Source organism: Oreochromis niloticus, linkage group LG6 (genome assembly GCF_001858045.2).
Source record: "Oreochromis niloticus isolate F11D_XX linkage group LG6, O_niloticus_UMD_NMBU, whole genome shotgun sequence".
Taxonomy (NCBI): Eukaryota; Metazoa; Chordata; class Actinopteri; order Cichliformes; family Cichlidae; genus Oreochromis; species Oreochromis niloticus.
In genome coordinates, this window is record NC_031971.2 from 42,228,358 (window position 1) to 42,247,256 (window position 18,899).

The window sequence follows — 18,899 nt, forward strand, 5'->3', positions numbered from 1 at the left end:
GCATTATTGTGCAGGTTTCAGGTCAGCTGACAGCCGTCCACCAATCACTGCTAAATGCAGACTAGCTTACGAATACTGGCAGCATCCTGGATGCACCTGTGGTAAGAACTCCCACATCGCTTCTTTCAGGAACTTCAATGTCCACCCCGCCCCCCATGTGACCTCATCCTTTCACCGCTGATGGGTGAATGTGATTGGTTTTTGTGTAAAAAAAAAAAAATTTGAGCAGTTTCTTCGCTGCTCTCACTCTCAGCCCGCCCGTCATCGCTTCTTCTTCGTGTGTCGTATCGGTCGTGTCTGTCTGTTGGAGGGTCAGCTCGCCATAGAACGAAATGATTATTAATCCTCAGACGTTCACATGAAACATTTTAATAACAACTGAAATCATTTTCACATTTCTGCAAATCAAAGATGAACGTTCAGAGAATACACATCCAGGTTTTACTTTGAAAGGTCCATACAGGAAGTGATGCTCCTGGTGTTCCTGCTGTCCATGTGTCACTGCAGCGACACCGCCAGGCAAACGAGCGTCCACACACTTTTGGCACTTTCTGCTCTTCATCTCAAATGAAAGACGCCTGGCAGAGTGACATCATCACTACATTCACCTGGACATCAGCGACGGATCAGCGTTCCAGGAAGTACCAACTGATGACGTCACAATCTTGTTTTTGTTTACATGATCAACACAAACACGTAAACAGGAAGTCCATCAAACCGCCACCACAAAGAAGGAAACAAATCATCTGAGTTCATCTCAGTCGTCCTTTGATTGGTGGACGTCCAGACTGACGACCTGCAGCTCGGTCAGGTTGTTGCTGCTCTGTTGACTGATGACCATCTAAACAAACAAACAAACAAAGTGTCACTGCAGTGAGCGCAGCCATGTTTACAAACACATTCACATACGTGTGTATATAAATGTTTTGTAATCTTTCGACCTCATTTATCTCGTGTTTGGTTACATTGTCTCTCTGCTCAGCACACTGCCGACACGCGATGTCTTTTAATCGTGCTATACAAATAAAACTGACTTGACTCGATGTTAACGGCCGCCTGCAGGGATGTGCGTGAACTTGTCGTGTGTTGTTGTCGTGCGGTTAGCGTGTGATGGTACCGGGTGCAGCTGGACTGCAGAAACTGGGATCTGAGTGGCGACTGGAGGGAGGGAGGTGAGGAAGACCTGCGGCACAGCGGCTGAAAGAAGAGAAGAGAGTTTGCGGTTTTTCTGAAAACGCCATCACGTTTTCATTTAAGGAGAAATCTTAACAGTCGGTCACCTGGGTCATGTGACTGGGCGTGGCCTGCTGGAGGGAAGGTGTTGAGGACGGTGAGGCTGCCGTCGCCCAGCGAGGGCGTCGGTGCGGCATACATCACCGTGTGACTGCCCGGGTACATCATGTGACCTGCTACCGAGGAAGAGGAGGAGGAAGGGGAGGAGACGATGGAGACGGGAAGACTCGCTGCAAAGAGAGGAAGATGGTCAGGTAGGCGGGGCTATGTTAACCCGTTATGGAACGTGTTTTTGTGTTCATACCTGTGGAGGAGGCAGGGCTCTGCATGTCAGAGCTGCTCTGATTGGCGGTTGCCTGCTGGCTGCTGGTCTGTACTTGGATTGTCTGCAGCTGCTGGGAGACTCCGGGTCCTGATGACACAAAGAGGGCGGAGCTAACATTCACCTGTTGGCAGGCAAGCTAAGGAAAACGCACTGATTGACAGGAGTGTAGTAGTGTGCTGACCTGACAGCGACACGGTGGCAGGAAGCCGCAGCAGCGTGGCTGACTGTGTGGGTGGAGCGTGCAGCGTGGGGGTGGGGCCTGGGGCCACGGGGCCCTGGATGGCCAAAGACTGGCCCTGCAGCTGGCTGAGGGGTATGGTGTGTGCGCCCGGAGGTAGCGAGCCACCTGCCGACAGGTGAGGGGGTGGGGCCAGAGACAGATTAGCTGAATAACAGCAGCAGGAAAGCCAAAAGTATGTGGACAGGTGAAAGACCAGCAGGTGCTCAGGTGACCATTTAAATATTTACTTTTACCTGTCAGGTAAGAGACAGCACAAACACGAGCCTTGTGTCAGCAGTTGACTCCGCCCACCTACCTGACATCAAGGTAAAGCCTCCAGGAAGCACGACCCCGGCTGATGTCTTCAGCAGCGTCCCGTTGGCGGTCGAGGACGGCGGCTGCCAGGAGGGGGCGCTGGTCTGCACCTGCAGGGACGCTGAGGATGAAGAGGAGCAGGATGTGGAGGAGGAGGAGGAGGAGCCGGCCAGGCTGAAGGCCGGTTTGATCAGATCCTGCAGAGACACGATATCTGTATTTAAGGGGCGGGGCTAAAAGCGCTGATCCCGACATTTAAGTAACAGCACCTGGACGCTACCTTGGCAGCCTCGGAGCAGCCGTCAGCTTCTGACACCTGGTAGCTGAGATCAGTCTCCTCGAAGCCCGTGGCGCTCATCCTCTGGTCGGAGGAGGGGTCGGAGCGCGGCGGCGAGTCTGGCGAGTTCAGGCAGGTCTGGATCAGAGCCTTCCCCGTCTCTGACGTGATCATCGGCTGCAGCTTCCTTGTGGCGAAGGTGTACACGTGGCCCGTTTCGCTGGCAACAAGCAGCAACACCTGCGTACCTGTGAGCGTGGACAGCTCGTATGCCTGGGGGGGGGGCAGGTACAACAGGTGAACACGCCATCAGTCTAAACACACCTGCAGACATGGTGCAGTTCCTGGAGTGAACAGCTGACTGATGCTGTACCACTAACCTCACCTGTCAGGTAAATTGAGCTGAAAGCAGAGACACTGGTTCATCTGTGTTTACTGAGTTTTACTCGCTGAGCTCTACTGTATTCTACTTTGGTTTTTACTGACTGATTGTACTTTCTGAGTTCTGTTTCCGAGAGCAAAATCATCACTGATGGAGAGTTTCTACCTGCTACCCTGCTGGCTCCAGTCAAACCTCACCTGTCTACAGGTGAAACAGGCGAGATCCTCCTAAAGAACCTTACTGAACGCTCAGACACACCTGCAGACCTGAGCTGGTACAACGTCACCCTTTTTAGCCTCCACCTGCTCCTGAGCCTCCAGGTGAAGCTCTGCAGGTGAGAACAGGGTGATGATACACCTGTGCTCTGTGGCAGGTGAAGCTTTCATATACTTTTGGATTTTAGAAGCTTAGATTGAAATTTTCACGTTTTGTCTCAATGTCAGACTAAACCCACAGCTGACCTCTGACCCCTGCTGCCTCTCACCTTCTTCATGATGCCGGTCTTCCTCTTGCTGAAGGTGGTGTACCTACGCAGCTTGTTGTCTATGAACTCCATCTTGATCTTCACCCTGCCTCGGGTCTTCTTGCCGGGCTTCACCCCCGCCGCCCCGGGCCTCAGGCCACTGTACGCCCGCTGAGGCCTCCGGAGCTCTGCGCCGCCTGATGCCCGACCTCCCGCTCGCTCCTCTCCCGCTTCACGCCCCTCCGGTCCCCAGCCGGGCCCCCATGTCATCGTCCTCCGCGGAGTCCGAGTCCTGGTCGGAGCCGCTGAACGCCCCCTCGGCGCTGTAGTCCCGGTCGTCCGGCGCCCCCCGCCAGTCTCACGGACCGTGTCCGGTTCCGGTCCGGCCGTGTCTGTGCTGCTCACGCGTCCAGGTAAGGTTCTGGAGCCCATCTCGGCCCCGCTGCCCGCCAGCATCCTTATCAGCGTCCCTCCAACCAGGCCCGGAAGATAGATCCTCCAGGTGCGCCGGAGCAAGCCTCGGCGGGGCTCGGAGCTCCGCGCCGGGCCGGGGTCGGCTAACCGCACCGCTAGCTGCGTGGCTAACGGTGCTAGGCTAAGCGCTCAGCGGCTCTTCAGCGACAGGTCGATCCGTGAGTCCGTTAGGAAGTTCCGGGAGCCCGCGGGCCGTGACGTGGAGCCGCCGGGCACACTTTCCGAAGGAAATCGATCCGGATCGATCAGAAATTAGAAAAAGTTGTGAAGTTGTTTTCACAGAGCAGCGAGGCCCGGCCCCCCACGGCTCACTCCGCTCCACATAAGGAAATGACAGGCAGCTTCCGCAGATATCCGTCCGCTCTGACAGGTAGTCCAGCACTTCACAGCAACTGGAGCCTCCCCGCGCCTCGGAACCGTCACACCGCTCACTGGAAGTGTCGGGGTAGGGAGTCTTTACGGTCTGGTGCGGACAGGTGCGAACTTACCGAAGCTTGTGCGCAGTGATACGCATTTCAGGGCCGTACGACCGGGACACCTTTTCTCCATATAAAGAACGCGTTTCCTTTTATGGCCCCGCCTCTCCTTATATGGTCATTCTGCTTCCTGCACACCTCCAGCCTGAACAGCTGCAAGCACGTGGAGATACAGAGAACGTCTATGGAAGCCCAGCTGTGCCAATATCACAATAATCAATAACACAAATAAAAAGGTGAAAAGATTTCATAGATTAGATTCGAGTGTGGTGTCGCAGCATTACACCTGTTTTTATATATGACACGAGGAACATGGCGGAATGACCTGCTCAACGTCAGGAAACACTGGAAGAACATGCTCAGCAACCGAAACCAAACATCCCGAAAACCTGCGACGCCTCGTCAGACCGCTCAGATCCTCATGATGGCGCTCACTCTGGGTCATCACTAACAACAGATAAAATAAGTTTGTATTCAGACTCAAATGCATAAAATTCCAGCCCCAGAGAAGGAGAGAGATGAGCAAGCCAAACCATCTGAAATTTGACCTTTGACTGTGGGGTCAAACCGTGACCTCAGCAACATTAAATCTGAATGATGTTCTGTAGCAGTCAAATGAAAAGCTATAAGGAAAAAACACAAACTCGGGAAATAATAAAATATTAAAAAGAACAAAATGAAAAGAGAAATTGAAATAAAAACCTTCAGATTTCATCAGACTGTACATGGCTCCACCCCCGTCACCTGTGATGAAATGACTGTTTTCATGCAGAGTCCAGATTTCTCAGTACTAAAGTAAAAGTACCTCAAAGGAGTACTTCACAGTACACTAAACGTTACTTTCCAGACTGAAGTCAGATGAATACATCAGCAGAGATCAGTCTGAATCCTTTAACGAGTTTTATTACATCATCACTCCTTCAGCCAATCAGTGAGCTGGGGCCTGCTGGGTGCTGCTTTGGAGTCACAAGTGCTGAACCAGGATCAGCCTCTAATCTCACCTCAGATTAGCTGCAGAGTCCTGCAGTACTCGCAGAACACACGCCATTTACACGCCACGCCACACGCAACATGTCACTCAGCGGCGCTGCAGCCAGCAGCCCCCCCTGGAGGAACCACAGCTTCATCCTGGGAGGGGGGCGAGATCCCCCCCTGACCGACCAGGGGGAGACCATCATAGGAGTCTACCTACTGCTGCTGGGTGAGCGCGCACACACACACACACACACACACACAGACTCACACACACACACACACACACACACACAGACTCACACACACACACACACACACACACACACATATATACACACACACACACGTGCTGTGTCATGGTTGTGTCCTTTTAGAATCTGTGTGATGTTATTTGGCTTCAGTCTGTCAGTGATCAGCGATCAATACTCTGATGATGCTGTGGGCACAGCAGCTGCTCTCACACGCTGCAGCAGCTTTGATGAGCCTCTCTGACTGTAGGTAACAGAGCAGGTGTCACTCTCACCTGTCTGCAGGACATCAGCTGCACTTTAAGTTCTTAGTAGTGACCCGCTGGATTACCCTCAGCTGCTCCTGTGTAGTACTCTGTGTACACTGAATACTTACTGTATATACTGAAGTACCTGTATGCACCTGTGTGTTTCCAGGATGGATGTCCTGGTTCGGAAACAGCATCGTCCTCTTCGTCCTCTACAGGCAGAGAGCCTCACTGCTGCCCACCGACTACCTAACCTTTAACCTCGCCGTCTCAGACGCCAGCATTTCCGTGTTCGGATACTCCAGAGGAATCATCGAGATCTTCAACGTCTTCCAGGATAGCGGCTACCTCATCTCCTCCATCTGGACCTGCCAGGTACTGACGTCCCACCTCAGGCTCAGTCTGTGGTGGGACGTGAAGGGCTCACCTGTGACGTGTTCTCCCGCAGGTGGACGGGTTCTTCACGCTGGTGTTCGGTCTGAGCAGCATCTACACGCTGACCGTGATCAGCATCACACGCTACATCAAAGGATGCCACCCAAGCCGAGGTCAGAGCTCCGCCCATCAGGTGTTCAGCATCATACTATTAACTTGTTATTACCATGTTACCTGAGTGAGTGTGTGTGTTTCAGCGCATTACATCACCAGGACCAGTGTGTTCGTGTGCCTGTTGCTCATCTGGATCTCAGCTGGATTCTGGTCAGGGGCGCCGCTGCTCGGCTGGGGCAGCTACACAGGCAAGAATGACCTGACCTCTGACCCCTGACCCCCTCACAGTACAGGAAGTGGCTGCAGGTCTCCCCAGGGCGGTGTGTTGGAGTGAATGAGGCTCAGACAAAGCAGGGACCATAAAACACCAGTGTCCTGCTGCCGTGTCCTGATTGGTCCGTCAGGTGTCTGCTTCTCCACAGAACCTCATTCACTCTGGATGAGCTGAAAAGCGCCCTTATGGAACAGGAAGTGAGCAGTGGAAGTCCTTCCTGTAGTGACAGTGTCTGTCATCTGTGCAGATCGCGGCTACGGGACCTGTGAGATTGACTGGGCCAAGGCAAACTACTCGAGCGTCTACAAGTCCTACATCGTCTCCATCTTTGTGTGCTGCTTCTTCGTCCCCGTGCTCGTCATGCTGTTCTGCTACGTTTCCATCATCAACACGGTGAAGCGAGGCAACGCGCTGTCGGCTGAGGGAGACCTGACCGACCGCCAGCGGAAGATCGAGAGAGACGTGACCGTCGTGAGTGTTTGTTGCTGTCCTCTCCTGCCCACCGGAGTGCCGTTCGGAAGGTTCGATCACTTTCTCTGTCTCTGCAGGTTTCCATAGTGATCTGCACGGCCTTCATCCTGGCCTGGTCACCGTACGCCGTGGTGTCCATGTGGTCCGCCTGGGGTTTCCACGTGCCCAACCTCACCAGCATCTTCACCCGCCTCTTTGCCAAATCTGCCAGTTTCTACAACCCACTCATCTACTTTGGTCTCAGCTCCAAATTCCGCAAAGATGTGGCGGTCCTGCTGCCGTGCACGCGTGACGCCAAAGACACCGTCAAGCTGAAGCGTTTCAAACCCAAGGTTGACGGTCGCCTTGCCACAGGAGGCGGAGCCAGATTCAAAGTTCCTCTGAGCCGGCCTGAAAAGAAGTACTCGTTAGTGAACCATCCCCATGAGGCCCCGACCGCGGACTCGGGAGCAGTGAGTCCACCATCCACGCCGCCACCCGTCAACAAGGAGGTGTTCTACATCAACATGCCCCGCCCCTCTGAGACCAGTTCTGGCTTTGAATGCGAGAGACTCTGATGGACGACTGAAATGGTCAATCGATCCTCGTTAAGTCTGGTCTATAGAGACTCCGCCCCATCGAGTGCTCACATCGTTCTATTTGGTGAGCAAGGAGTGGAGGTTAGTGTTAGACACCTGTGTGTGACCACGAGGAGAGGAAGAGCCCATAAAACCCTGATGATGTTTTATATAAAGTCTCAGTTTTGATAACCACTCAGTGTGAATTTGATTGAGTCACATGTTTCAATAAAGTTTTTTTAGGAGCAAACAAACGTGTCACTCTTTGAATGTTGGCCGTTCTCTGTCCAGGCACTGGACAGGAAGTCGTGGAGGACACACAGGAAATGATTTGAGGCTTGAATCCTGTGGAGCGTGGGTCTCCAGCTGGAGTCGTCTAACGCTAAAAACTCTCAATGAGGTGGAGTAGTGTGATGACGGGAGCAGAAAGCTCCTTCCAAAGAGGCTGAGGGTCTCTGAGCTGAAGGAGGGGAGAGTTCAGCTCTGAGGCCCACTGTAAGGCTGCACAGATCAACAGGTGGAGGACAAACCGATGAGAATCAGTGATGCGATCATCTACGGCTCCTCTGATGAAGACTCACAGGAACATGAGCTCACACGGGGCAGCTGCAGAGCTGCTGGATGACGGTGGGTGGGTGTGGGTGGGTATGCTTCCTGTGGAGTCAAAGAGCACTCAGAGTTTGGACACACGTCTCCCTAAACCAGGGGTCGGCAACCCGCGGCTCCGTAGCCGCATGCGGCTCTTTAGTCCTTATACTGCGGCTCCGCCTAGTTTGGGAAAATAAATTAGAAGTATTTAGCTGAAGTGTATTTTATTTATGTTAGTTCTTTTTAACTCGTAGTTCTAAATTGGAAGATTATTGTGATATTGAAATATAAAAATAAAATTATATTCTATTATTTTTTCATGGCTCAAAATAAGCGTCACACTCGCGGAAGCCGGTATTCCCGCCGAAACGCCGTGCATTTATCGAGACTTTCAACCCCAGGTAGGCCAATTATGGATCTTCGGATCCACATTATGTCAGCAGCTGTTCTCCACCGTGAACTATGTTAAAGACAAACACCGCTCACGCCTGACAGATGACAGCTTACAGTCCTGCGTAAACTGACTTCGTACAGCCCCGATTTGCGGACTCTGTGCGCAGAGGTTCAGGAGCAGAAGTCCCATTGTAAACAAATCACGGCAGACCCGACGATGTTTCCATGAGCATGCTTTTGAGCATCTCTTTGTGAGCACTTTTCACACACGGTTGCTGTACGCATACAGCCGGCTGTAGCTTTTCAGCTCACAGCCCGACATACACCACCAACAACACAACAGCACAGATAGCACAGACGTAAAGGCAGCGAGGCGTGATTGCGGGTGTCGCTCAGGTGCGTCCGCCTCCCCTGCAGCGGCGCTGCAAACCACGCCCCGCCACACACATTTACCAGGTAAAATACATATTTAGGAAGAATTTTGCAAATATCTATTTTTCATTTTTCAGCAGCATAGAGCTTTTTTCCAATTATTTTTTAAGAGTCAGGTCAAGGCTCCAACAGCCCAAAGGCGATATAAGGGTGGCGGCTGACAACAGTTTTTGTTTGCTGGATCATTTTAGTTCAGCTGGGTGTCTTTGCTTTTGTTATATTTCTTTAAGAGTTCAAAATGTGTTGATTACATAAATAAAATGTAATTTTCTCTGTAGCACTTCATGGATTTCATAAGCAGCACACCTCAGTTGTTCACACAAAGCACAAAGGTAAAAAACAATATATACAGTGTTATCTTCATTTTAGATGTCAAAAAGTATTTGCGGCTCCCAGTGTTTTCTTTTGCGTGGAAACCGGGTCCAAGTGGCTCTTTGGGTGTAAAAGGTTGCAGACCCCTGCCCTAAACCGACTGATGGTCAGAATGAATTGACCAATCAAGGCCGTGTGGGAGGGGTCGAGATGAGGCTGTCACATGATGAGCCTCAGTCTGACCGCTAATCACAGTCCAGCGCTTCAGTGTGAGTCTGCAGCTAAAATCAAACACGCACACACACACACACACACACACACACACAAGCTCGTTACCTGCGTGCGCAGGTGTACACGTTCACGCGGATTTTTGGTAAACGTGTCACAGCGCTCAGTCAGCAGGGGGCGCTGCAGCTCCGTGACTGTGGACAGAAGCCGGGTCTAGCCCCGCCCCCGCCTCTCCAGCCTTCATCCCGGTCGGAGGAGGATGAGGAGTCCGCCGCGCGCTGCTCTCTGACGGGGTAGCTTCAGTGGAACGAACCGGAACCGGAGTGGAACCGCCAGAGCCCGGTGAGTCTGATCGATCCGTCCTATCGGTTTTAAAGCGTTACTGTGATCGATCCGCGTGGGTGAGGGTCTCTCTGACACACACACACAAACACACTATCCACGCTAGTGACGATAGGAGCCAATCAAACATCATCTGTTTTTGAGGAAGATGATGGTGATAATATCCGACCGTGACGTCATCGGCTATTGATCAGCACACACACACTGCATTTGGTCACGCACTCATTTCTGCAAAGTGTGCGCGTTACTGCAAGTGCACCTGTGAGACATGACGTCATATGTCTTGAGATATCTGCAGACAGCAGGGGGTTCTGTGGGTCACGTGGTTCTCCACCAGGAGTTCTGGAGTAGATCAGCTGATGATGAAATTGACATCACTCTCACCTGAGTGGACTCCTGGGAAGTGTAGTCCAGACTGAGGCTGCAGGAACCGCACAAACACACACACAGACGAGGATGTTTTTATAACTCACCTGTTAAAATTAAAGTTTCAAGTTTGCATCATTGGGGGCGTGGCCTCTCTGACTGACAGGCAGCTGTAGCTGCTAGCTGTCTGATAGCTTCACCTGAACTGGACCTCTGGACTGTGTTTGTGCTGTTGGAGCCTTTTGGAGAAGTTTAATGACATCAGTCTGTAGTAACAGACAATCCAGGAAGGACTCTGATTGGCTGTCACCGATTAACAGGTATCTATCATACAGCTTTAGAAACAGCAGATGGTAGTTAAAGTAACCTGATTACATTCTGTTCATGGCTGTGTGAAGGGATGCACGACCTCCCACTGTCTCCTAGCAACAGTAACCATGGTGCTATCTGTGGGCAGCAGAGCATAATGTGCTGTTTCCATGGCGCTGCCCTCTGAGATAGCATTATTACACACACACAGATTCCTCTGCACCACTGAGGACCGACAGCCAATCAAACACTGTCTGTTACTGAGGATGATGATGAGGGTGATGAAGGTGTAATCTGAGCAGTTTCCCAGTGAGACATCAGCACAGCTGGGGGTCAGAGGTCAGGCAGTGATGTCATAGTGCATGACTGTAATCACCTGTTGTTGTACATGAGAGGAGCTGCTCTATTAGTAGGAACTCAGTGATTTGATCTGATCTCATAGTTTTCATCAGTATTTATCAGCAGAGTCTGAAGTTGATTGAATTCATTTTATTTATAGAGCATCAAATCCTAACAATAGTCACCTCAAGCTGCTTCATACTGCAAAGACTTATAGTAAAACCCCACAATCATATGACGCCCTGTGTTTGTTACCTTATGTGTACCTGATTTATCTTAAATGGTGTTGGATCCTAAGAAGAACTGTTAAAGTCAAGTCAAGTGGCTTTTATTGTCATTCCAACCATGTGCAGTGGTACAGTACAAAGTGAAACGAGACACCGTTCCTCCGACACCCTGGTGTTACATATGACATATAACCAGTGTTGGTCAAGTTACTTGAAAAAAGTAATCAGTAACTAATCAGTAACTAATTACTGATTACTTCCCCCCAAAAGTAATCCCGTTACTTTACTGATTACTTATTTTCAAAAGTAATTAATTACTTAGTTACTTTTTAAAAACACGATTTACAACCTGAATAGGTGATAAAGCGATAGATCTTTCAGCCCAATTCTACTTTTTCTGCATAATCCATCATACAAAATGTAATCAAATGGAAATGTCTCTTTTTAAAACTTGTTTTATTAGTTTTAATCTTTTAACTTTATGCATCAAGCAAAAATTAAATTATATGCAACATTCTCTGACTGGAAGAAATTTGTTTAACATTTAAACCTATTTTCTGCACATTCCAGCACATAAAAAATATTTTTTTGTGTTTACACTCACTCTTTCAAATAGATGCAAGTAAAACACAGCAGACAACAAATAAAGTCAAAGGCTAGTTGCTCTATTTTCACCTGTAAAGCAGGACTGGGGTAGGCGGAGGTTTACCCTGGTGCAGGTGTGCCGCAGCGGTCATTACAGTCGTAGCGCACTCGGTGCTTGCTTGGAAATATAGGCGGTTTTTTCGCTGTAAAAAGAAGTTTTCTTCCCACGCACAACGGACGCTAATGTTTTTGTCACTTTTTATGGAATCAAACTCAAAGTAAGGTCAGTACTTCCACGCTTTAAACGCTGCACGCTCATACTCTCTCCCGTACTCGATATATTATCCATTGTTGCTCTGCAGACAGCTGTTGTCACGAACGTCGCACTCGCATACGTCACTATCATGAGACATTCTCGCAAAAAACTCACGGTTTTAGTAACGCAGTAACGCAGCGTTCCTACGGGAAAGTAACGGTAATCTAATTACCGTTTTTGCAATGGTAATCCCTTACATTACTCATTACTTGAAAAAAGTAATCGGATTACAGTAACGCGTTACTTGTACTGCCCATCTCTGCATACAACTGACAAACACAGGACTACGTAAAGTGCAATGTGCAAAAAAACAAGACGAGACAGACACAAGACAAGAAATGTGCAAAATACTGATCATTGTGCAAAAAGTAACTTGGTGTCTATAGATGTGTGTGTGAGATAGTGCAGATAAGTGCTTGGTAGTGACATGTGTGAAGTTGTGTGTGTGTGTGTGTGTGTGTATGTGTGTGTGTCATTCCAGTCACTGAGTGTTCAGGAGTCTGACGGCCTGGGGGAAGAAACTGTGTCACAGTCTGGCACTGAGGGCCCGGATGCTCCGGTACCTCTTTCCAGAAGGCAGCAGGGTGAAGAGTGTGTGAGGGCTGTGTGGGGTCCTCCACGATGCTGGTGGCTTTGCAGATGCAGTGGGTGCGATAGGTGTCTGTGATGGAGGGAATAGAGGCTGCAATGATCTTCTCAGCTGCTCTCACTAACCGTTGTAGGGTATTGCGATCCGATATGGTGCATTTACCATACAGACAGTGATGCAACAATGTAACCAATGGTGAGCAATAAATGTGTTAAAAGGAGAAGCTAAGTACGGCTGCTGTTATTGGACTTTCTCAAATTTCATTCATAACAGTGGCATTGCGTCATCCCCACCGTTGAACACCTCAGGGGCTTCAAGTGACTAAGGGAGGATTCAGGGTCACCTGGTCCAGCCCTAACTATATGCTTTAGCAAAAAGGAAAGTTTGAAGCCTAATCTTGAAAGTAGAGATAGTGTCTGTCTCCTGAATCCAAACTGGAAGCTGGTTCCACAGAAGAGGGGCCTGAAAACTGAAGGCTCTGCCTCCCATTCTACTTTTAAATACTCTAGGAACAACAAGTAGGCCTGCAGTGTGAGAGCGAAGTGCTCTAATAGGGTGATATGGTACTACAAGGTCATTAAGATAAGATGGGGCCTGATTATTTAAGACCTTGTATGTGAGGAGCAGGATTTTGAATTCTGGATTTAACAGGAAGCCAATGAAGGGAAGCCAATACAGGAGAAATCTGCTCTCTCTTTCTAGTCCCTGTCAGGACTCTTGCTGCAGCATTTTGGATTAACTGAAGACTTTTCAGGGAGTTTTTAGGACATCCTGATAATAAAGAATTACAGTAGTCCAGCCTGGAAGTAATAAATGCATGAACTAGTTTTTCAAAGGAGCGTCAGCGTTTAAAAGAGAGAGAAACAGGAAGTGATCGGAGTCATGTCTTGACTTGAAACACTTTAAAATGATTAACTGACATAACGCCCACCTGTCTGTCTCCAGGTGAGCCATGCCGCTGGTGAAGCGAATCATTGAGCCTCGGTACCTGTGCCGCGGCTCTCTGCCTGATGGGGTCGCCAGTGAGCTGGAGTGCGTCACCAATAGCACACTGGCTGCAGTCATCAAACAGCTGGGAGGACTCAGTAAGTTTCGGTTATCGTTGTAACTCTGGTTCTTGATGTGGGGACGAGCTGAAGATTTCCGATGTTTCAGCTAACCTGCAATCTGCATTTACAGTTTAATAATATTTATTCAATGCACATCGTGTGATGAGATCATTCCTGCAGTGAGACACCCTCGATGCTCAAACCCTTTCTGTTCATTCTGCTTCTGTTAGTAGCCTGAGCCACAGCTAACCAATCAGCTTAGTGCAGCCAGGTAAAAACAGAAAACCCAGTATCACAGACTGTAAATAAAGATGGAAGCAGATCTCTGAGACCCAGTAGGAGAGGACTCCTCTGGTCTCAGTCTGACTGAATAAAACAGGAAGTTTATTTTTGTGGTCATACTGAAGCAGGAATCGCTCTCATCACATGCTAAAAACATGTGGAGTGAAGCTCCGCCTACAGCCCAGGTGTGGGAGTCCAAACACACACAAACACCACCTCTCAAAAGCTTGAGAGGAGGTGTTTGTGTGTCCTGCTCCTGGTCCCTCGTTAGAGTTGACCTTTAGGGTCGTTTTCTGTGGATGGAAGCTTTTGATCTCATCCACACTGAAGCTCAGTAAGTCTGTGTGAGCTCACTCGGTCCACGGCGTAGTGATAACATGTCTTACTTCCTTACGATGGCGTGCAGGTCGCCATGCGGAGGACATCTTTGGCGAGCTGTTCACAGAGGCTAACAGCTTCTACCTGAGAATGAACAGCCTGCAGGAGAGAGTGGACCTGCTGGCCGTGAAGGTCACTCAGCTGGATTCCACCGTGGAGGAAGGTTGGCGAGAATCACTGCACTCAGATCATGTGACCATCCAGCGCCTCCACCTGTTTATAGATTCTGTATCTCTTCCATGTGCTTCCAGTCTCACTGCAGGACATCAATATGCGGAAAGCTTTTAAGAGCAGTACCATTCAGGACCAGCAGGTGGTGTCACGGAGCTCCATCCCTAATCCAGCGCTGGAGATGTACCAACGCTGTGACAAGCCACCACCCCTCAACATCCTGACAGCCTACAGGTTAGTTTAAACTCCGCCCACAACGTCCTGCAGGTTGTAGGCGTAAGAGTTTAAATTACTTGCAGGTAATTTAAACTCAGAGTTTTTGTTGTTGTGTCTGCAGGGACGACAAGAAGGATGGTCTGAAGTTCTACACCGACCCATCGTACTTCTTCAACCTGTGGAAGGAAAAGATGCTGCAGGCCACCGAGAACAAACGCAAGGAGAAGAGACGGCAGAAGGTTCATCCACCCATCTATCCACGCATCCAACCATGATCATCCATCCATCTATCCATGCATCCAACCACGATCATCCATCTATCCATGCATCCAACCACGATCATCCATCCATCTGTCCATGCATCCAACCACGATCATCCATCCATCTATCCATGCATCCAACCATGATCATCCATCCATCCACGCATCCAACCATGATCATCCATCTATCTTTCATGCATCCAACCACGATTATCCATCCATCTATCCACGCATCCAACCACGATTATCCATCTATCCACGCATCCAACCACAATCATCCATCCATCTATCCATGCATCCAACCATGATCATCCATCCATCCACGCATCCAACCACAATCATCCATCTATCCATGCATCCAACCACGATCATCCATCTATCCATGCATCCAACCACGATCATCCATCCATCTATCCACACATCCAACCACGATCATCCATCTATCCATGCATCCAACCATGATCATCTATCCATCTATCCATGCATCCAGCCACGATCATCCATCCATCTATCCATGCATCCAACCATCATCATCCATCCATCCATGTATGTGAAGATAAGGTGCTGCTTTAACAGCTCATTTGTTTCTAGGAGCAGAGACATGTGGAGGAGTCTTCAGGGCGCGAGGTGAAGAAGGTGAATTCATTTGTGTTTGGTTCAAACTTGTTAAGTCACGTGTTTTGATAAGTTTGTGACCTTTCATTAAATCTCAGTACTTGTTGTCATTACTCTTTCTCCTGGGAAGGTCCGGAAAGCGCGAAACAGGCGACAGGAGTGGAACCTGATGGCTTATGACAAGGAGCTCCGCCCAGATGCTCGAGTCACACCATCACCTCACCATACATCTGACGGCTCAGTGTCACCCGACAGGTAAACACCTGCATGTTCACACCTACTTCCCTGTCCAATAAGCTGACATCAGAACTTTAACTCCTTCCACAAAGGTCAGGGATGTCAGATGACCTCTCCTTCCCGGCCAGTCCTCACCATGATGGGTATGATAGAAAAGATGATGTTGACATGGCGACCAGTGGTTCTGGGCAAACTCAGTCATTGGACCGTGCCCTCAGACCCACCTCCGCAGTATCTGCGGCAACCGCTCGGCAGCACTCTCTGGGTCGCAACCAGCCGCATCAGCATCACCATCGCCCACAGCCGCTCACTGGCCCAGCCAATCAGAACGGAGCACGTTCCAACATGGCCAAGGAGGCCAAGTACACACACACATACATTCAAATTATAATCACTATCATTATGCACATATACATGTTTGACCTTTGACCTCCATCCCTCCTCAGTGACCGTCAAATCCCTCCGGCCCCGCCACCGCCTCCACCTCTCATGCCATCAGCAGGACAGGTGGTGTTTCCAAACAGCTCCATCCACAGTGCTGCTATGGCAACACCATTGCACCCTGCAGCTGTGCCTGGTAACCAAGGTAACAAGCACCCCGCTATTTTTTAGGTTTCTGATGGCGCTTTGGCATGTCCACGTGAAATCAGGAGCTCCTGCTCTTTTCTGTCCACAGGTGGCACCGCTGCCCAGGCCCACCCTTATAGCCCCTCCCCTCCACCCCCACCCCCAGGTAACTACATCTCCTCCCCCTCCCGTCCTAGCAGCCAAGCTCCCTCCTCTGCTGCTGCGCCCCCGGTGCCCCCGGCGGCAGATGGCAGGAAGCCAGCCGCTGGACTGAACGTGCCAATGAATGACGCCCGCAGTGACCTCCTCGCCGCTATCCGCAGAGGTCAGTCAGGATGCAGACAGTTCACAGTTTATAGAGGTGGTCACTGGGTGACGCTCATCTGGTGTGGGTGGGTGTGGCCAGGGTGACCTGGTGGGTGTGGTCCGACAGATGTGTGTGTGTGATCTGGTGTGGATGGGTGTGGCCCTGGGTGTTGATGCAATGTCTCATGTCTGCAGGGATCCAGCTGAGGAAGGTTCAGGAGCAGCGTGAGCAGGAAGAGGCCAAGAAACGAGAGCCGGCGGGAAACGACGTTGCCACCATCTTGTCGCGACGTATCGCGGTGGAATACAGCGAATCAGAGGAGGAATCTGAGCCTGAGGACCAGGAGTGGTCCGACTAAGGAGGAGGACGAGAGCGCCTGACAGGAAGTGACTCGTCAGAGAACCGAAGCTTCTTTGTTGTTTTCCTGTTTGATGTTAATGAGTCAGCGTGGCGTCCGATGATGTTTGATGAACCTGCTGATGGTGACACGCAGAAACTTTATGGACAGCAGCAGGTTTAACAGACATTCCTCAGAAAATGAACCCTTGGCACAGCGCCCCCCTCAGGACGCCGACCGTCTATGTGTTCGTGATGAAACAAAAGTTGACCTGGATTTATGTATCACTTTGCTGCTTGGACATCAAATTTCATCATTTTCAATTTATCAGAACTTTTAAAAATACATTTTCAGTTTTTAATATTTTTGTGTTATTTTGTCTTTACATTTTATTTTGTTTATATTTTATTCTTGATATTCTTTATTTTTGTTGCTTTAGTTTTTTTTTTCTTCTGTTATGATGCATCTTGTTCTACAGTGTAAGATGCAATGTGATGACATCATAGTAACTACTGACATCATCCATAATCATCCCTGCTGCTGCTGATGTGCTGTGTGGAGAGGGGGCGTGTCCTCCCTATCCTGTACCTTGTGTGATTGGCTGATCGTGCCGTGCTGTGTTTCTGTGACCTGCATGTGGGTGAAAAAAAAAAATGAAAATAGAACAAAAGTTATAGATAAAAACAAGAGTTGATTTTTGTGCTTTATTTCAATCATTAAATATTTAAAGTCTCTTTTTAAAACTTGTTTTATTAGTTTTAATCTTTTTACTTTATGCATCAAGCAAAAACTAAATTATATGCAACTGTTTTTGATTTGAAGAAATGTGTTTAACATTTAAACCTATTTCCTGCATATTCCAGCATATAAAATAAAATAATATTTGTGTTTACGTTCACTCTTTCAAATAGGTGCAAGTAAAACACAGCAGGAACACATTACAGCCTGTCTCCTTTCCTCACTTCCTGCTGAGGACTGGAACGACCTCACACTCTCTCTCCTTAACGGTGTGAGGCTGTGTCCGCCGTGTTGAAACTACAATGAGCAGACGGACTACAGAACGCGCATCTTACTCTGTCCCAGCGTGTTCTGTTGTTTGGTGGAGGTCATATAAACGAGAACAGCCTGTGTAAATATCCTGCACCACAGAGGCGGGAATTTTAAAGCCGGAGGAACATTTAGGGTCCGATTTGCTGCCGTCACAGAGCACAAACACAGAGTCTGTGCTGACAGCTGTGAACAGCAGCACTTTGGGCCTTATGCACGTGTTTGTTTCACTCCCAGGAGAGAATTTTAAACTCTGTCACACACAGTTTGCTGCAAACTGCACGAAATCTGCCAGTGTGTCAGATTAGTGTCTCAATATTGCACTGTGCTATTCAAACTGAGAAGTGCTGCACAGATTCATGCGTGTGCCACAGTAACCATAGTAACAGAGTTTAGTTTGTAATGATGCAGCTCTCCTCGGGATAAATTGGAGCTCCACCCGAGTCCTAATCCTGAGACCTTTGCACGGTGCTCAGAGGTATTTCTTCTATCAGACTGATACTCCTGAACATGAGCTCACACTGCATTATTTTGATTAGTAAGCTCTTCTGGGTTTTTGAGTCACGTATTCTCTCTGCTGATTCTTACTGAAGCGAACTGGCTGCATCTCTGTATATAAATTACAATACAACAATAAAATAAAATCCATCTTATGTTCTTATATCTTCCTGCTGTGGAGGTCGTTCCCTGTAAAATTCCTCCATCATCCCTGATCCCAGCTGACCTGAAGTAAACAGACTGTAACACAACAAAGGTCATTACTTATGAATGATGATCATACTTATACACACTGTGATCAGTTCATATAGATCGTTATGTTGAGCTCATACAGCGCTCTTCATGCAGGAACAACTCAACAGGAAGTAGTTTGTATTCCAGCAGTGTGCCATTCAGGGTTCAGCTGTGAGTTTAACAGCTGCTGATAAAAACTAGAAATACATCAGCAGCTTATGGCTGAAATGGAAAATGTAACGTTATGA

The 18,899-nt window shown here is 49.1% G+C and overlaps 3 protein-coding genes across 3 annotated transcripts; 2 read left to right on the forward strand and 1 right to left on the reverse strand.

Moving 5' to 3' along the window:
- Window positions 1-349: 349 nt before the first annotated feature.
- Window positions 350-4,025, reverse strand: LOC100691026 (serum response factor). The gene is given in 11 exon segments (XM_003453550.5): window positions 350-841; window positions 1,118-1,197; window positions 1,281-1,463; window positions 1,538-1,645; window positions 1,740-1,904; window positions 2,095-2,290; window positions 2,374-2,643; window positions 3,237-3,382; window positions 3,385-3,477; window positions 3,480-3,557; window positions 3,560-4,025. Coding segments are annotated over 11 exon segments (1,515 nt in total). The 5' UTR covers window positions 3,672-4,025; the 3' UTR covers window positions 350-757.
- Window positions 4,026-4,378: 353 nt separating this feature from the next.
- Window positions 4,379-7,671, forward strand: opn6a (opsin 6, group member a). Its single transcript, XM_013276541.3, has 6 exons — window positions 4,379-5,366; window positions 5,806-6,011; window positions 6,085-6,184; window positions 6,269-6,373; window positions 6,647-6,870; window positions 6,948-7,671. The coding sequence occupies exons 1-6, from the start codon at window positions 5,237-5,239 to the stop codon at window positions 7,425-7,427; spliced, it is 1,245 nt and encodes a 414-aa protein (XP_013131995.1). The 5' UTR covers window positions 4,379-5,236; the 3' UTR covers window positions 7,428-7,671.
- A 1,888-nt stretch (window positions 7,672-9,559) lies between these two features.
- On the forward strand, window positions 9,560-17,615 carry LOC100697979 (wiskott-Aldrich syndrome protein family member 3). Its single transcript, XM_003453575.5, has 11 exons — window positions 9,560-9,722; window positions 13,399-13,538; window positions 14,191-14,325; window positions 14,414-14,567; window positions 14,671-14,788; window positions 15,401-15,445; window positions 15,555-15,679; window positions 15,754-16,023; window positions 16,108-16,247; window positions 16,338-16,553; window positions 16,730-17,615. The coding sequence occupies exons 2-11, from the start codon at window positions 13,406-13,408 to the stop codon at window positions 16,891-16,893; spliced, it is 1,500 nt and encodes a 499-aa protein (XP_003453623.1). The 5' UTR covers window positions 9,560-9,722; window positions 13,399-13,405; the 3' UTR covers window positions 16,894-17,615.
- Window positions 17,616-18,899: the final 1,284 nt, after the last annotated feature.

Bases quoted from the DNA above. Each gene is read 5' to 3' on its own strand.
- opn6a (XM_013276541.3), top strand. From the start codon at position 5,237: ATGTCACTCAGCGGCGCTGCAGCCAGCAGCCCCCCCTGGAGGAACCAC. The intron at 6,374-6,646 runs GCAAGAATGACC...TCATCTGTGCAG, and splicing joins CGGCTGGGGCAGCTACACAG to ATCGCGGCTACGGGACCTGT. The intron at 6,871-6,947 runs GTGAGTGTTTGT...CTGTCTCTGCAG, and splicing joins TCGAGAGAGACGTGACCGTC to GTTTCCATAGTGATCTGCAC.
- LOC100697979 (XM_003453575.5), top strand. From the start codon at position 13,406: ATGCCGCTGGTGAAGCGAATCATTGAGCCTCGGTACCTGTGCCGCGGC. The intron at 14,326-14,413 runs GTTGGCGAGAAT...ATGTGCTTCCAG, and splicing joins GGATTCCACCGTGGAGGAAG to TCTCACTGCAGGACATCAAT. The intron at 15,446-15,554 runs GTGAATTCATTT...TCTCCTGGGAAG, and splicing joins CAGGGCGCGAGGTGAAGAAG to GTCCGGAAAGCGCGAAACAG.